Genomic DNA, 19,029 nt, shown 5'->3' on the forward strand with positions numbered 1-19,029 from the left:
AACCTTTCTGGTAAACCATGAGCCTTATGGTAAAATATAAAATAATAGAAATGGGTTAATTTAAGATATAAGAGTTAGATAGCAATACACCTAAGTGATTGGCCAAGCAGTATTGTAATTAATATGGTTTCTGTGTGATTATGTCAGGCCTGGATGGCCGGGAACAAACGCGCAGCCTCCATCAATAGAATGCCAACACTCAACACCTTTGGCTCCTACAATCCTTCCTTCTACTCTTCTGCAGGTTACCTGAGCTCTGCCCGTTGTTTGTCTGTGAGACTTTGCATTTGATCCCATCAGAAGCTAAAGGAAGCCCCTCTGATGAAAATTGAGCTAGGCACCTATTCTATGAGTATAGCAGAATATAATTAGGTTTTATCCCATTAACTTTTTGGTTTTGCCTGCTCATGGGATGTTTTTTCACCCACATGGCTGCTTCATCTAGGCTTGATATGGGGATTTATGCCTAGTCTTTCTATGTTCAGTTGACATCTCATGTACAGTTGACATCCCTGAGAGGTCTGTTCATTCCTGAAGGGAAATTAAGAACAGTGAATCTGGAGGAGAGGGGAGGTATGGGAAGATTGGGAGGAGGGGAGAGAGGAGAGGCTGCAGTCAGGATTACTGTGTGAGAGAAGATTATATTTAATTTAATAATAATTTAATGTGAATATATTTAATAATAATTTTAAAAAGACTATGACTGCCACCAAGAATAATATACCCAGCAAAAAATTTTTTAGCAAAATTAAAGGAAAAAGAAAAACTTTCCATAATTTAAATGCTCTAAAAGATTTACATACAACCAAACAATTGTAAAGAAAATATAAGCAGCATTTCTTGTGGCTAGAGAAAGGCTTTAACCTAAGAGAGAGATTATAGAAAGAAACACAAAGCCATAATATTAAAATACAAAAATATTACTGAGAACACAAACAACACTACCAAAAATTAGCAACACAATAGACACAACCAACTTACATATTCCAACAATGTCTTTAAATATCATTGGCCACAATTTCTTGATCAAAAGACACAGGATGACTGAGTGGATCAATAGAAAGCTAAATTCATCTACCTGTTGTCTACAGGAAACACAGCTTTAAAGATCAGAGTAAATGAGCTAGAGTAAAGGAATGGATAAGAGTACTCCAATTAAATGGAAACAATAAGCAAGCAGGCCATAATGGATAATAAAATAGAGTTCAAACTAAACCTAATTCAAAGACATAAAAAGGGACACTTCTTTCTATTGAAGAAAACAGTTATCCAAAAAGATATTATCTTAAACATATATGTATTAAACTCTGCAGTACCCAATTTCATGACAAATCTACCACTGAATTTAAAGACACTTGCTAACATCAATCCAATAATAGTAGGCTATTTCAATACCACACTTTCTTCAACAGATAGGTCATCTAAACAAAAAGTAAACAGAAAAACATAAAAATTAATTGATATCAAATATCAAATTGATAACAGCTATCTATAGGATATTCCTTAAAACACCAATAGATCCACCTTCCTCACAACAGCTCATAGAAGCTTCTTTAAAATAGACCACACTCGGTAGCACAAAAAAAAATCTTTATAGAGTCAAAAAGTTTGAAATAATTTCATGTAACTTATCAAACCACAATGCAACAAATCTTAAAATTGATAGCAAATAAATCTTACATGTACAAACTTCAGGATACTAAACAACTAATTATTGAATAATGAATGGGTTAAAAAAAAGTCAAGAAAGAAATAAAAATTTCCTGTAATTAAATGAAAATAAAAACAAAATGCAATAAAACTTCTGGAACACAGAATTGTATCCTACAAGGGAAATTTATAGCTGTAAGAGCTTACATTACAACATTAGAAAGAGCCAGGTGGTGGTGGAACTTTTCATGTCAGCACTCAGAAGGCAGAGGCAAGTGGATATCCGTGAGTTCCACAGCCAGAGCTGTTACACAAAGAGATCCTGTCTTGAAAAACAAACATGCAAATAAACAAAAGCAAAAAAAGAGAAAGAGTTCAAATGACGTAATGTTGTAATTCAAAATCTGTAAAAACAAGAACAAAACAAATAAAAAAATCCAGTTGAAGCAAGAAATAAGACAACAAGAACAGAAATCAATGAATCAGAAACAAACAAAAGAATCAAAGTATTTAAGAGATGGTAAATAAGAATGAAAGACCCTGGGCCTAACTGACCAAAAGAAAAATGGAAAGGACCCAAATTAACAGAATCAGAAATAAGCAGGGAAAAATTACAACATACACCAGTGAAATTCAGAATATTTTAAGGGACTACATTAAATTACTGGATTCCAGTAAATTGGAGAACTCAAGAAAAATAGACTAATTTTGGACTTAATCAACCCATCAAAATTAAACCAAGAATAAATGGGGAAAAATCCTAAATATAACAAAGACAAACGAGGAAATTGAAAGAGTAATTTACCTTTCCAGCTTGAAAAATACAGTGTCCATAGAAATATGGATTAACATCACAATTCTACCACATTTTCAAAAATAGAGTTCCAGACAGGCCTTCTTAACATTAGAAGAAGAAAAATAAGAAAGAATGGAAGGAAAGGAGAAAGAGGAAGAGAAGGAGGAGGAGGAGGGAGGGGGAGAAGAAGGAGGAGGAGGAGGAGAAAGAAGGAGAAGGAGAAGAAGAAGAAGAAGAAGAAGAAGAAGAAGAAGAAGAAGAAGAAGAAGAAGAAGAAAGGGGGAAACATAAGGTGCACTCCAAAACTTAATCCAGCAATCCAATTTTATTCCATTGTTAATTCTAACCAGGTAAAGGCACAAAAAAAAATTTACAGTTCAATACTGTTAATATTCATTCAATTTAATGAATTCAAAGTATTCATTAAAATGCTTGCAAATGGAAGAATATCCACCATGACTGACTGATGCAGGATTTCCCTATGTATTCTTGTGAATATGTTTTATTACCATTGGTTAATAAAGAAGTTGTTTTGGCCTATGGAAGCAGAAAATATAGCAAAGCGAAAAATTCAAGAGAGATAGAGGAAGAAAGAAGTTGGAGTCAGGGAAATGCTGGCAAAAGACACCAGAACCTTACCAGTAAATCACAGTCTTGTGGCAATAAACAGATTAACAGACATGGGTTAATTTAAGATGAAAAAGTTAGCTAGAAATATGCCTGAGCCATTGGCCAAACAGTATTGTAATCAATATAGTTTCTGTGTTATTATTTGAGTCTGAATGACCCAGAAATGAATGTGCAGTCTCTGTTTACACATGACAAAGTCAACTTTATCCTTTGACATGCAGGAATTAATAAACTCATGCAAGTAAATAAATGTAATAAACAACACAAATGAAACCAAAGACAAAAATCACATACTTGTCTCAAAAGTTCTAGAAAAAAAGGCATTTGACAAAATTCAATATGCCTTCATAATAAATGTCTTAGAGACTTTAGGACTCAATATATTAAGAGATATATTGAGAAATCAACAGCTAACATCATCCTAAGTGGAGAAAAGCTTAAAGCAATCACACCGAAGTCAGAAATAAGACAGAGGTGAGCATCCCCACTTCCTTTTCAATATCGTGCTTGAAGTAATAGCTGGTGCATAAAGGCAAGGGAAGGAAATTAAAAGGATACAAATTGAGAAAGATATCAAACTACCCCTGTTTGCAGATGAGATATTATTATACATTAGACATCCCAAAAATTTCACCAGAAAACTTCTATAAACAATAAACAAATTTAGTAATGTAGCAGGATAGAGAATCAACTTGTACTTATCAGTAACTTTTTTTATACACTACCAACAAACATAGAGAAGGGGATCATAGACACATGCCTAACCACAATAGCCTCAAAGAAACTAAAATATCTAGGAACAAAACTAATAAAAGAAGTGAAGGACCTCTACAATGACAATTTTAAACCTTTGAAAAAAGATGTGAAAAGACACTATAAAATGTGAAGACATCCCATGCTAATATATTTATAGAATTAACATCATTAAAAAATGACATTCTACAAAAGATATTTACAGACTCATTTCAATCCCAATTTAAAAATCCCATTTCATTGTCCACAGGTATAGCAAAGCCTACCTTAAAATTCATATGGAATCACCAAAGATCCGCAATAGCCCAAACAATCCTGAACAGAAAAGAACAACCCTAGAGGGATTATTTCAGATCTTAAGGCTTTCAACGGAGTGATAGCAATTAGAGCAATTGGTACTAGTTCCAAAAACTGATATGTAGACCAGTGGCGGGGGAACCCAAACATAAGTATAACTAATTTCATCCTCTTAATATTTGACAAATATGCCAAACAAAACAGAAAAAAAAACCTGGAAAAAAGAAAGCATCTTCAAGAAATGGTGCTTGAAAAACTGAGTATCCACATGCAAAAACTAATTCCAAATGAATTAAAGGCCAAAATATGAACCATTAAATGGCTAAAATAAAACATAGTATCCTACATGATATAGGTAAAGGAAGTTTCTGTGTAGGACTTGATTTGGCCAAGAATTAAGGCCAGCAATTGTCAAGTAGGACTCAAAAAAACTCAAAAGCTGCACAGATAAACAGTTACTGAGTCAAGAAGTACTCAATGTTTGAGAAACTCTTTGCCAGCTAGTCATCTAATAGAGTACTAATATCCAGAATATATAAAGAACTCAACACACAAGAAACAAACACAAAGAAAAATGGCTCGCTCAAAAACTGGGCCTGGGACCTGAACAGATAGTTCTAAGTAGTATGGAAAAATGGCTAGGAAATGCCTTTTAAAAAAATTCATTTCCTCAACAATTACGAAAATGCAAATCTAAGTAATTGTGAAGGTTCTTCTTACTCCAATCAGAATGCCAAAGATCAACAAAGCAGCAGATAGAAAATGTTGTAAGGGACCTAAGGAAAATAGAACCTCATTCACTATTGGTAGGATTCTATCTTAGTTATGGTTTCTCTAAGAAAGCACCATGACCATAATGCAAACCGCGGAGGAAAGGGTTTATTAGGCTTACACCTCAGCATTGCTGTTCATCACTGAAGGAGGCAGGAGCTGATGTAGTGTTCGTGAAGGGGAGCAGCTTACAGACTTGCTTTACCTGGCTTGCTGAGACTGCCTTTTTATAGAACCCAGGCACAGCAGCCCCACCACCCACAACGGACTGTGCCCTGCCCATAAGTTGCTAATTGAGAAAATGCCTTACAGCTGAATCTCTTGGAGGCTTTCCTCAACTGAGGCTCCTTCCACTCTGATGATCCTAACTTGGGTCAAGTTGACACAGAAAACCAGCCAGTGCATATTCTAAACTGGTGCAAACATTATGGAAATCAGTATCAAGAACTCTCAAAAGGCTAAAAATAAATCTACCACACAACCCAGTTACACCACATTTTGACATTTGTCTGAAGAACTTGGCGTCTGACAACAAAGATACTTGCTCAGCTCTGTTCGTTGCTTCTTTAGTCACAATAGCTAGGAAATAGCAATAAGCTAAATATCTTTCAATTAACAAATGGATAATGAAAATGTGATACATGCATACTGAGGAATACTATGCAGATAAAAAGAAAAATAAAATAATGGAGTTTGTATGTAAAGAATGAAACTAGAAAAGATCATAAATGATCATAAAGAAATAACCCACACCCAAAAAGAGAAACCTCCCATGCTCACTATCGCTGAAGGCTCCTACCTCCAAATCTTCAGAGTGTACCCTGAGGTAATGGCAGAAATCAAGAAATTCAAAAGCAGCCATTGCTGGAGAGCAATCGAGAAGGGAAGAACAAGGCTCAAATCTTCCCTTACCAAACAAGGAGCAAAATGGAGGCTGGTTTCTAATTAGGAAGGGGTAATGGTTATAAATATAGAAGGAGGAAAAGGGATAAAAGCCTACCTAAACATGTAAGTTTGTATATAATTATGTATGTATATATATGAAAATGTTCCATCTGTGCTAATAATGATAAAAAGTAGAGGAGACCCAGAATATTCTCAACACCTATAAAGAGCAAGGAGCCTGTGCACACAGACAAACACTGGAGTACCCAGGAAAGTTAAACCAAGAGCTTACCTGAGGTACTAACTGCTCTTCCCAGGACAGGAGGAATGATGTCCTTTAAAACCTGGTGATCCTTTGCTTTCTGGTGAAACAGGATACGCCTTATCTCCCCAAATTTATGCTTTTACTTTTTTCCTTTTTTTCCTAAATTTGAGCATTGCTTTTAGACCATAAGACCCACGTTTATGAGTGAGATCACTTGTGATTTATAACAGCCTGAGGACTCCCTGTGTTATCTTCTGGCCAGGCCAATCCTGCCACACAGGTGTTATGTTCACTCAGTCAGACTCCCCAGACCCTGAACCGTGGACATTCTTGTGAACGGAGCTACGTGTGCTCTGTGAGGAATCTCAGTGTAAACGTGTTTTAAATTGTGCACTAGGGACTGAGTTCATTGTAATCTGAATAGCTTTTTCAAAATTGTGCTGAACATAATACGGCTAAAGGAAAATGATCTGGGCCAGACTCTAAAAGTCCTGCTCCAGCATCAGTTACAATGAAATCGGGCTGAGCCGAGTTTCACTCTTGTCTCTTCATGGATTGATTTTTACCTGCCTACCTTAAAGCTGGCAGAAGATTTACCACAACTGCCAGTCGTGAGAAGCCATCTTTTTAAAGTATTTGGTTAGGAGTGTCCAACAAGACTTTAAAACATTCAGACTATTGTTGATTTCTCTTGATTGCTCCCCAGAGGAGAAAGGTAAATTCCTACTGAGGTACAATGTTCTTCAGAGAACAAGCCCAGAAAAATCCTGATAATTGATCTTAATGCAACCTCCCTGAAGTACAGCTGTCATGGTCCCATAGGGCACTATGAAAGCTCCCAAGATAGGAAGGCACCAACAGTCGTACCCAGCTATGACACCGATTATCCACAACAGTTATCAGCCTGTCATGATAATCTTTCTGGTGGAGTAGTGGCAATACTTTGGAGTTACTTCTACCAGCTGTCTAATTAGACTTAAGGACCCACTCAACAGAAGGGAAATTATGCCCGGTACTGGAAGTCTAGCCAACTAACTACCTAGGGTTAGTTAAGCCATGGATCTTGTATGAGAACTTATAATCACCACTTTACTAATGAAAAATAATTGCTAAACAAATTGTAAATATTTGCCCTTATACCCACAGGTAAGTATAGTCCTTATCCCTCATCAAGGGAATGGTTTTTGCAATAGGTGAAGATGACTACGGAAAAACATAACTCATTAAAATGAAGATTTGGGGAGCCCAGTTCCAAAGGATATATCTCCAAACCCCTCCCACACCTCAGGCTAGAGGAGCATTGAGGAAGCAGGGAAAAAGGACTGTAAGATTCAGAGGGTCAGCTAATATGCTGTGAGACTGAGTCTTCTAGTGATGCCAGAAGCTACACCCAGAAAGTCTCACCACCATGACTGTCCAAACTTAAGCTGGAAAAGGATAACAATAGACGTGTTAAAGTCTGGAGGAACCACGGGGCCTCAGCCACATACCAAGCACCACTGGTGTCTAATGAATGCTGAGCATGGGAGAAATTGTCTTCTCCAGGGAAAACACACCAACTGATTACCTAATATTGAATGATCAGCCCTGAAAATATGCATCCCAGTAACATTATACAGGCTGAGAAGGTCGCATTTAGGAATATATATATATATATATATATATATATATATATATGCACATATGAATTTAACAACAATTAATGGAGAAGCCTTAAATTGAAAATAGAGCAAGGAAGAGTATACCATAAGGATCAAAGAGAGGAAAGTGAAGGTAGAAATTATGTAATTATAATTTCAAAAATAGAAAACAAGATTTATCATATGGCTCACTTTAAGCTTCTTCACACACCATTACTCACAAAAAGTAAGTGCGCTAATCAGCCCTGCTGGTTCATTCCTACCACAGAAATACACAAAGTCCTTGCCCAAGAAATGTGCAAAATGAACTTGAGATGAAGTAATGCCCACACCCTACCCTTCAAGAAATAAAATGGGTGGCAAGGAGGGTCGCCTTGCAAAACTTTCCAGTTAAAATAGATTTTCCTGATTCTAAATCACAATAAAATTTTTCCTATTTTCTATGGCTAGTTGTTAATCCAGAAACTACTTACCAGAGAGATGGCGAATCTTTGTTTCTCACCGAGTTTGGGACGTTCTCAGCGCTGTCGAAAGAGGAACTGCATCACTTCTTATCTTGTTCTCCCTTTTCTCAAGGAATCTAGAGGTCAGATGAGAAGACTGAACATTTTGCTGAGGAGTTTACTTAATGTATTCTAATTAGTTCTCCTTTCACCAGAGTAAAATAGATAATGCAATGCCTAAGGCGGGTCGTATTCAAGTGCATTGGAAATGACTTCTCAAATGGTGACTGTTTGCAGGCCGCATGGTGTTAGCTCCTAGAGTTACACATTCAACTTCGAAGAGGCATCTCTAGGTGAATTCTTAATTTTATATGCACCCCCACTTTTGGAAGTGCTAAGTACTGACTGCTGTGTGCCACATATGCTCAGCAAGTGATGTGCAATTGAGCCACAACTACAATTCCCACTCAATTCTTACTGTGAACATAGCTAGTCCATTCCCTAGGAATATAGGAGGAATGCAACCACAAAAGCCACAAATCTCTATTGTGTTGATGATTGTAGTTATATGTTTTTCAACAATATTTAAAGATAGTAGAATGGGAAGTAATCAGTGTAACGATTGTTCTGTCTCTTTTTTTTGAGATCATAATTTTTATTAGTTTTTTGAGAATTTCATACAGAGCGTTTTGATTGTATCCTTCCTTTTTCACCTCCTCCCACATCCACCTCCCTTCCCCATCTAGTAAACTTTGTGCCACCACCCCCTCCCCCTTTTTTAACCCATTAAATCCAATTTGTACTGTCTATGCGTTCTTGCACTGGAGTGTGGTCCATGTATCGGGAGCTACACTTAGGAAAACAAAACCAAACAACAAAACAGAAAAACTGATTCTCCTTTCTGGGCAGCTATGAATCAATCACCCACAGCGTCGTGGCTGGTGTGGATACTTCATGGCCACCTCCTCTTTCCATGCTGAAATCTGGTCTGTCTGGAGCTTGTGCAGGGCTTGCGTTGTCGCCATAACTGCTGTAAACATATAGGTGCACCTGCCCTGCTGTGCCTGCGACATTGCTTCCTTGTAGCCATCCACTGCTGCTGGCTCCCTTAACCTTTCTGTTCCCTCTTTCACCAGGGTCCCAGAACCTTGGGGACGAGCTGTGACGTAGATGTCCTACTGAGCATCTGCTGTCTCTTATTTTCTGCACCGGGACCAATTGTGGGTCTCTGCCATCCACCAGTTATTACGGCAGCTTCTCTGAGCTTTACTCTAAGTGGATAAGTCATCAAGAGTCAGGTTTAGCCATTTATCAGATATATAGCAGCCAGGTCTCCCCTCACACCTATGACCTGACTAGCTTCGGGTACTTAGTCCGACAGGGGCGCTAGATATGTGTTTCTTTTTTTTTTTTTTCTTTTTTTTTTTTTTTTTTTTTGGTTTTTCTCTGTGGTTTTGGAGCCTGTCCTGGAACTAGCTCTTGTAGACCAGGCTGGTCTCGAACATTTTTTTATTGAGAAAAGGAGAAAAAAAAAAACAAGTTTCCACCTCCTCCCAGCCTCCCATTTCCCTCCCCCTTCTCCCACCCTTCTCCCCCTCCCCCCACTCCTCACCCCATCCCTCTCCAGTCCAAAGAGCAGTCAGGGTTCCCTGCCCTGTGGTAAGTCCTAGGTCCTCCCCTCTCCATCCATTTCTAGGAAGGTGAACATCCAAACTGGCTAGGCTCCCACAAAGCCAGTACATTACATAGGTTCAAAACCCCGTGCCATTGTCCTTGGCTTCTCATCAGCCCTCATTGTTCGCCATGCTCAGAGAGTCCAGTTTTATCCCATGCTTTTTCAGTCACAGTCCAGCTGGCCTTGGTGAGCTCCCAATAGATCAGCTCCACTGTCTCAGTGGGTGGGTGCACCCCTCGTGGTCCCGACTTCTTTGCTTATGTTCTCCCTCCTTCTGCTCCTCATTGGGACCTTGGGAGCTCAGTCCAGTGCTCCAGTATGGGTCTCTGTCTCTATCTCCATCCATCACCAGATGAAGGTTCTATGATGATATGAAAGATATTCGTCAGTATTGCTATAGAATAGGGTCATTTCAGGTTCCCTATCTTCAGCTGCCCAAGGAACTAACTGGGGACCTTGGCTTGGGCATCTGGGAGCCACTCTAGGTTCAAGTCTCTTGCCAACCCTAAGGTGGCTCCCTTAACTAAGAATTGTGGTTCCGTGCTCCCCTATCCAACCTTCCTTTATCCCAATCATCCTTTTTCCCCAAGTTCCCCCCATTCTCCCCTTCTCCCTTTACTCTCCCCATCTCCCCTTACCACCATCCCACCCCACCCCCAAGATCTCAATTTTCTCCCCGGCCATTTTGTCTACTTCCCATAGCCAAGAGGACAACTATATGTTTTTCCTTTGGTTCACCTTCTTACTTAGCTTCTTTGGGATCACCAATTGTAGACTCCGTGACCCTTGTTTATGGCTAGAAACCAATTATGAGTGAGTACAACCCATATTCATCTTTTTGGGTCTGGGTTACCTCACTCAGGATAGTGTTTTCTATTTTCATCCATTTGCATGCAAAATTTGAGAAGTCATTGTTTTTTACCGCAGCGTAGTACTCTAGTGTGTATATATTCCATACTTTCTGCATCCATTCTTCCTTTGAAGGGCATCTAGGTTGTTTCCAGGTTCTGGCTATTACAAATAATACTGCTATGAACATAGTTGAACAAATGTTCTTGTCATATGATCGGGCATCTCTTGGATATATTCCCAGGAGTGGTATTGCTGGGTCCAGGGGTAGGTTGATCCCGAATTTCCTGAGAAACCGAAACACCGATTTCCAAAGTGGTTGCACAAGATTGCATTCCCACCAGCAATGGATGAGGGTACCCCTTCCTCCACAGCCTCTTCAGCAAAGGCTATCATTGGAGTTTTTTATTTTAGCCATTCTGACAGGTGTAAGATGATATCTCAAAGTTGTTTTGATTTGCATTTCCCTGATCGCTAAGGATGACCTTAAGGGTCTTTTGGCCATTTGAACTTCCTCTGCTGAGAATTCTCTGTTCAGTTCAGTGCCCCATTTTTTAATTGGGTTAATTAGCATTTTAAAGTCTAGTTTCCTGAGTTTTCTATATATTTTGGAGATCAGACCTTTGTCTGTTGCGGGGTTGGTGAAGATCTTCTCCCAGTCAGTAGGTTGCCTTTGTGTCTTAGTGACAATGTCCTTTGCATTACAGAAGCTTCTCAGTTTAAGTAGGTCCCATTTATTCAATGTTGCCCTTAATGTCTGTGCTTCTGGGGTTATACATAGGAAGCGATCTCCTGTGCCCATCTGTTGTAGGGTATTTCCCACTTTCTCTTCTATCCTTTTCAGTGTGTTCGGGCTGATATTGAGGTCTTTAATCCATTTGGACTTGAGTTTTGTGCATGGTGATAGATATGGGTCTATTTTCATTCTTCTACAGGTTGACATCCAGTTATGCCAGCACCATTTGTTAAAGATGCTTTCTTTCTTCCATTGTATACTTTTGGCTCCTTTATCAAAAATGAGGTGTTCATAGGTTTGTGGGTTAAAATTCGGGTCTTCTATACGATTCCATTGGTCGACTTCTCTGTTTTTATGCCAGTTCCACACTGTTTTCATCACTGTAGTTCTGTAATAGAGTTTGAAGTCAGGAATGGTAATGCCTCCAGACAATCCTTTATTGTATGGGATTGTTTTGGCTATCCTGGGTTTTTTGTTTTTCCATATAAAGTTGATTATTGTCCTCTCAAGATCTGTGAAGAATTTTGATGGGACCGTAATGGGGATTGCATTGAATCTATAAATTGCCTTAGGTAGAATTGCCATTTTTACTATGTTGATCCTCCCAATCCAAGAGCAAGGGAGGTCCTGCCATTTTCTGGTATACTCCTCAATTTCTTTCTTCAAAGACTTAAAGTTCTTGTCAAATAGATCTCTCACATCCTTGGTCAGAGTTACCCCAAGATATTTTATGCTATTTGTGGCTATCATGAAAGGTGATGCTTCTCTGATTTCCCTCTCTGCTTCCTTATCCTTAGTGTGTAGGAAGGCAACTGATTTTTTGGAGTTGATCTTGTATCCTGCCACCTTACTAAAGCTGTTTATCAGCTGTAAAAGTTCTTTGGTGGAGTTTTGGGGGTCGCTTATGTACACTATCATATCATCTGCAAATAACGAAAGTTTAACTTCTTCCTTTCCAATTCGAATCCCCTTGATCCCCTTGTGTTGTCTTATTGCTATTGCTAGAACTTCAAGCACTATATTGAAGAGGTATGGCAAGAGTGGACAGCCTTGTCGTGTTCCTGAGTTTAGTGGGATGGCTTTAAGTTTCTCTCTGTTTACTTTGATGTTAGCTGTCGGCTTGCTGTATATAGCTTTTATTATATTTAGGTATGACCCTTGTATCCCTAATCTCTCCAATACTTTTATCATAAAGGGATGTTGAATTTTGTCAAATGCTTTTTCAGCATCTAATGAAATGATCATATGGTTTTTTTTCTTTCAGTTTATTTATATGCTGGATTACATTGATAGATTTTCATATGTTGAACCAGCCCTGCATCCCTGGGATGAAGCCTACTTGATCATAATGGATAATTTCTTTTTTTTTTTTTTTTTGATTTTTTGAGACAGGGTTTCTCCGTAGCTTTTGGTTCCTGTCCTGGAACTAGCTCTTGTAGACCAGGCTGGCCTCGAACTCACAGAGATCCGCCTGCCTCTGCCTCCCGAGTGCTGGGATTAAAGGCGTGCGCCACCACCGCCCGGCATAATGGATAATTTTTCTAATGTGTTCTTGGATACGGTTTGCCAGTATTTTGTTGAGGATTTTTGTGTTGATGTTCATGAGTGAGATTGGCCTGTAATTCTCTTTCTTGGTTGAGTCTTTGTGGGGTTTTGGTATCAGAGTGACTGTAGCTTCATAAAAGGAATTTGGCAATGACTCTTCTGTTTCTATATTGTGAAATACATTAAGGATTATACGTATTAGTTCTTCTTGGAAGTTCTGGTAGAATTCTGCATTGAAACCATCTGGTCCTGGGCTTTTTTTGGTAGGGAGGTTTTTTATAACCTCTTCTAATTCTTCGCGACTAACCGGTCTGTTTAGATTGTTCACCTGGTCCTGGTTTAACTTTGGTATATGGTATTTATCTAAAAAAGTATCCATTTCCTTTACATTTTCCAGTTTTGTGGCATATAGGCTTTTGTAGTAAGATCTAATGATTCTCTGAATTTCCTCTGTGTCTGTGGTTATATCCCCCTTTTCATTTCTGATCTTATTAATTTGCAAATTCTCTCTCTGCCGTTTGATTAGTTTGGATAGGGGTTTGTCAATCTTGTTGATTTTCTCCAGGAACCAGCTTTTTGTTTCATTGATTCTTTGTATTGTTTTCTGTGTTTCTATTTTGTTGATTTCAGTCCTCAGTTTGATTATTTCCAGTCTTCTACTCCTCCTAGGTAAGTCTGCTTCTTTTTTTTCTAGAGCTTTCAGGTGGGCTGTTAAGTCTCCAATGTGAGCTTTCTCTGTTTTCTTTAAGTGGGCACTTAGTGCTATGAACTTTCCTCTTAGGACTGCTTTCATAGTGTCCCATAAGTATAAGTATGTTGTTTCTTTATTTTCATTGAATTCCAGGAAGACTTTAATTTCTTTCTTAATTTCTTCCTTAATCCAGGTATGGTTCAGTAGTTGACTGTTCAGTTTCCATGAGTTTGTAGGCTTTCTGGGGGTAGCATTGTTGTTGAATTCTAACTTTAATCCATGGTGATCTGATAAGACACAGGTGGTTACTAATATTTTTTTGTAACTGTGGATGTTTGCTTTGTTACCGACTATGTGGTCGATTTTTGAGAAGGTTCCATGAGCAGCAGAGAAGAAGGTATATTCTTTCCTATTTGGGTGGAAAGTTCTATAGATGTCTGTTAAGTCCATTTGATTCATTACCTCCATTAATTCTCTTATTTCTCTGTTAGGTTTCTGTCTGATTGACCTGTCCATTGGTGAGAGAGGAGTATTGAAGTCTCCTACTATTAGTGTGTGCGGTTTGATGGCTGCCTTGAGTTTTAGCAATGTTTCTTTTATGTACGTGGGTGCTTTTATATTAGGGGCATAGATGTTCAGGATTGAGACTTCATCCTGCTGAACTGTTCCTGTTATGAGTATAAAATGCCCCTCTCCATCTCTTCTGATTGATTTAAGTTTGAAGTCTACTTTGTTAGAGATTAGTATGGCCACACCTGCTTGTTTCTTAGGTCCATTTGCTTGATAAGCCTTTTCCCAGCCCTTTACTCTGAGTAGATGCCTGTCTTTGTGGTTGAGGTGTGTTTCTTGTAAACAGCAGAATGTTGGATCCTGTTTTCGTATCCAATCTCTTAGCCTGTGCCTTTTAATAGGTGAGTTAAGTCCATTGACATTAAGTGATATTAATGACCAGTGGTTGTTAATGCCGGTCATTTTTTTAGTAGTAGAGTTTGTGTGTTTCCCTTCTTTGATTTGTGTTTGTGAAGGGTCTCTAGACGTCTGAGTTGTTGTGGTCATTGTTGGACTCCTTGGTTAGTGATTTTTCTTCTATTACTTTCTGTAAGGCTGGATTTGTGGCTGCGTATTGTTTAAATTTGTTTTTATCTTGGAAAATTTTATTTTCTCCATTTATAGTGAACGAAAGCTTGGCTGGGTATAGTAATCTGGGCTTGCATCCATGGTCTCTTAGTTTCTGCAGTACGTCTATCCAGGACCTTCTGGCTTTCATGGTTTCCATGGAGAAGTCTGATAGGTTTACCTTTATAAGTAATTTGGCCTTTTTCCTTTGCAGCTCTTAATATTCTTTCCTTATTCTGTATGCTTTGTGTTTTGATAATTATATGGCGAGGGGATTTTTTTTTTTGATCCAGCCTATTCGGTGTTCTGTATGCTTCTTGCACCTTCATAGGTATATCTTTCTTTAGGCTGGGAAAGTTTTCTTCTATAATTTTATTAAATATATTTTCTGGACCATTGAGCTGCACTTCTTTTCCTTCTTCTACTCCTATTATTCTTAGGTTTGGTCTTTTTATTGTGTTCCATATTTCCTGAATATTTTGTGATGAGAGTTTGTTGGACTTGCTGTTTTCTTTGATCAGTGTGTTTATTTTCTCTATGGTATCTTCAGAATCTGAGATTCTTTCTTCTAACTCTTGTATTCTGTTGGTTATGCTTGTTTCTGTAGACTCTGTTTGTTTACTTAAATTTTCCATGTCCAGCCGGCCCTCTGTTTGTGTTTTCTTCTTTGCCTCCAGTTCAGTTTTCAAGTCTTGAACTGTTTCCATTATCTGTTTGATTGTTTTTCCTTGGTTTTCTAGGGTATCATTCACTGATTTATTCAATTCTTCAAACTTTCTGTTATATTTCTCATCCATTTCTATAAGGGCGTTTTTTACATGCTGTTTAAGGGCATCAATCACTTTCATGAAGTCAATCTTTTCTACTTCTTCTTGATTAAGGTGTTCATGTCCTCCCGTTGTGAGGTCACTGGTTTCTGGTGGCTTCATGTTGCTTTTCAGCTTGTTGGGTGAATTCTTGCCTTGGCGTCTGCCCATCTCTTCTTCCAAATGCTCCCTTATGAATCTTCTTTTATCAGATCAGGTCTCCTTGCCTACCCAACGCTGGCTGTCCCCAATGTTGGCTCTCCTGGCGCCAAGAGATCAGGTCTCCGTGCTGGTGGGCAGGTCACAAACAAAGTGCCTACCCTGCTTGGTGCAGGCAGGCGATAGAAACAAAGGGAGTCCCGCCCGCTTGAGTGCCCCGAGGATTCGGACCTAGTGCCCAGACAGGCTGGGCTGGGTGATGTTATTTGCAGAAAGAGCTTGTTCAGTCTCTTTAAGAGACAAGCCACGCCCACTCCCTCCCCCATCTGCTGAGGCAGGCTGATCTTTAGCTTCTGGCCAGAGCTCTTTCTCTTCTGGTGCCTCTCTCCCCACTCCTTTGCTTCCTCCCTCCTCTCTCTCTCTCTCTCTCTCTCTCTCTCTCTCTCTCTCTCTCTCCCTTCTCTCCTTTTCCCTCCCCTCCATAACCCTCTAAATAAATATTTGACCTCACTCTGCAGTTGTGCCTATCCATGTCTCTGTCTCTTGCCCGCCCACCATGCCATGTGTCTCCCTGCCTGGAACCAGCCACCACTCGGGACCAGCAGCCGTCTCTGCCTGGGACTGGCTGCTCCCAGGGCCCGCTGCCTGCCACCACATAGCCCACCACCACCGCTTGGGGACCTACAGCATTTCTGCTGCCTACTGCCGCCAGGGATCCTGCAGTATTTTTAATAAATCCATAACAAGCAGCATTTCTTATCTCTCACCACATCCTCCCCATGGAACCCTTATCAATTCGCCACTTACTGGAAATACTTGTATATTTCTACTTATTCCGGAACACTAAGAAAGCCCCAGTCAATGCAATTATGCTGACTTCCTCTCCCAGGAAGAGTCTTGACTGGTATTTAGCATGGTGCTCTGATGCCGTGTCTTGTTTATGTGAGGAAATTCTTGTTAAATTCTACTATATTCCAGAAAATAGCATTTATTCTGGTAAATCAAAATATACATCTTGTAACTTACCTCTAGTCTCACAAAGTAATCAAAAAATCAACATCATTTGCCCTGACACTAACTCTTTCATTTCTTAGTCTCCACTTATTTTAGTAAATGAGGAAGTTTATGTAATGACAGATTTAAACAGTTGCCTCGAAACAGTTTTATAAATTGGTCTATCAATAGTATTTAAATACTCCACATAAGAATCCAAACAAAGAAGCATTCGCTCCTGTCATAGTCAAGGTTATTTAAATAAAACCTTCTGAATACAACAATGAAATGCCCAAAACAAAGAGAAATTCCTAAAATTCTGAGAATCATGTATGACAAAAGCTCAGTGTTGTATTCCAGAGATGTCTGCAGAAATGAATACACAGGTTTTCTATCTTTGTGTTTTTTCAGACGTGGACATAAAGCTTTGTCAGGTTGTTAGCTTTTGAAAAGGAAACAGCAATTAACGCGGTGTACAAAATAATCTCATGTTAGTGGTCATGTGGAAGAGAATCAACTCTTTCTAGAAAAACATGTTTCATTCTGGTTTCCAGGTTACCAGCTACTGCAGATGTGAGTGGAGTCATGTTAAATATATAATCATTTTGATGGCCCACTATCTGCCCATAAATGCACAAGAGAATACTCCAGAGTAGACAAGTTGGTCTCATTATAACAAATATCTAGCCAATAAACAATATTATGATTTAAAGAAAACGTTATAGTTTTGCATATATTCCTCATATACAATGATGGGTTTCATGACGGCAACTCTAAATATGTGCTTCAGGTATTTTCTCATATTTATGCTTTTATTCTTCTTACTTACACCCATGTATTACTGTTAGTTTTCTTTTTCTCAAAAAAAAATCCCTTTTCTATTTTAATGCCGTATAGGTATAAGGATGGTACAAAAATGATAAATGTTAGATAGATGGATGGATACATTGATGGATTATTGATAGAGTGACTACACATTTGAGAGGAAATGTGTGATATTATTTAACACAGTGTGGTGATATTCTGGTTCATCCATTTCCCTGCCAGTGTCACCATTTTATTCTTCTTCACAACTGATTAAAGGTCACTGTGCAGATCCTCCCGCGATTTATCTCTTTATTTGTTAGAGTATACAGACACTGATATTGTTGTCTAATGTGAGTAGTGACAAGAAATTTTAGAAATAGCTCAGGCTAATTGATCTTCTTGACATACATGCTGTCAGGCATGGTACTATTTGACTTTCTCTGTGAATACAGCAGAAACCAATAACCCCAGAGGTAATGATGTAGAGCCGTGCACTCTGGACAGCTCTTCTGTATTGGATGGTAACTAGTAAGGTCATTCAGTTGTGTCTTTTAGAATTTAAATGTAAAGCTTCTTCAAGGCTCACGAACAACAATTACAGCTCATGAAGAAACAAATAACAAGTCAAGATGCAATCAGATAGAATATTCTGTAGATGACCTTTCTGTACAATCTATATAGTATCTTACTTGATAGAGACTCAGCCTGTTGTGGAAAAAGAAACCTTCTACCCACCCCTCATAAGGTCCCAACAACAAATCAAAATACATTCACTCTGAGGCTCTGATGAGTTTATTGTGCTTACAAAGCACAAGTAAGGCTTACTTGCAGGAGTGAGGCTGGCTCCAGAATAACTGCACTATAAATTCTTTACTTTCATGGAAGCTGAATTACCCAGAACTGCTTAGAGTGAGCTGTTCAGTTAATTTTGCCCAGCCTATATACTCTTGTATCTCCAAAGACTCCAAGGCCCTGAGCAATTTGGGCATAAATGCATAAAAATGGCTGGGGGAGCAGATAGAACCATTGGTCATCCCCACCATTTTTTTCTATGGGGGAAACTCAACAGTCAACACACTCGATCATGATGTGCACTCACAGGCAGTCACAGCTGATTTGATGGAGATGGCCACTGTTTGACTTGGAGGAGCATATTTAACAGCTGAGCCTGTCACTATTATATCACTATAACAAAATCCCAGTCTATTTCCAATCCTAAGGATGTGGTATAATCATATCTCCAAATGTAACAAGGATATCATAAAATCTGCTCTTCACTTTCCTGTGGGATCTGCATCGTTGTTCGCTTGGACACATTGTCTTGCAGCATTATTTAGCCAGTGGTATGTCCAGCAATATAAAGAGAAAATTAAGGAAAAATATACAAGGTTCATTTTCCCATCCTCTCCTTCCTTGTGGACATTTCACATAGTATGATGTAGCATAATTAATGAACCTGCCACATTTAAGTATTCTTTCCTCTAACACCAATAAAACCAAGATTAGAACACCTACCCTCACC

The 19,029-nt window shown here is 38.8% G+C and overlaps 1 protein-coding gene across 1 annotated transcript in view; it reads right to left on the reverse strand.

The window, feature by feature from the left end:
- Nucleotides 1–9,155, reverse strand: part of Adgre3 (adhesion G protein-coupled receptor E3) — a 61,182-nt gene extending 52,027 nt beyond the window's left edge. The window contains exon 1 of the mRNA XM_041669444.1: nt 9,082–9,155. Within this exon, the coding sequence (XP_041525378.1) occupies nt 9,082–9,155 (74 nt within the window). The remainder of the gene's footprint in view (nt 1–9,081) is intronic.
- Between the last annotated feature and the right edge of the window lie 9,874 nt (nt 9,156–19,029).

This window comes from Microtus oregoni, unplaced genomic scaffold, assembly GCF_018167655.1.
Source record: "Microtus oregoni isolate MIOR12 unplaced genomic scaffold, Mior012 000019F_ref0000042, whole genome shotgun sequence".
Lineage (NCBI taxonomy): Eukaryota > Metazoa > Chordata > Mammalia > Rodentia > Cricetidae > Microtus > Microtus oregoni.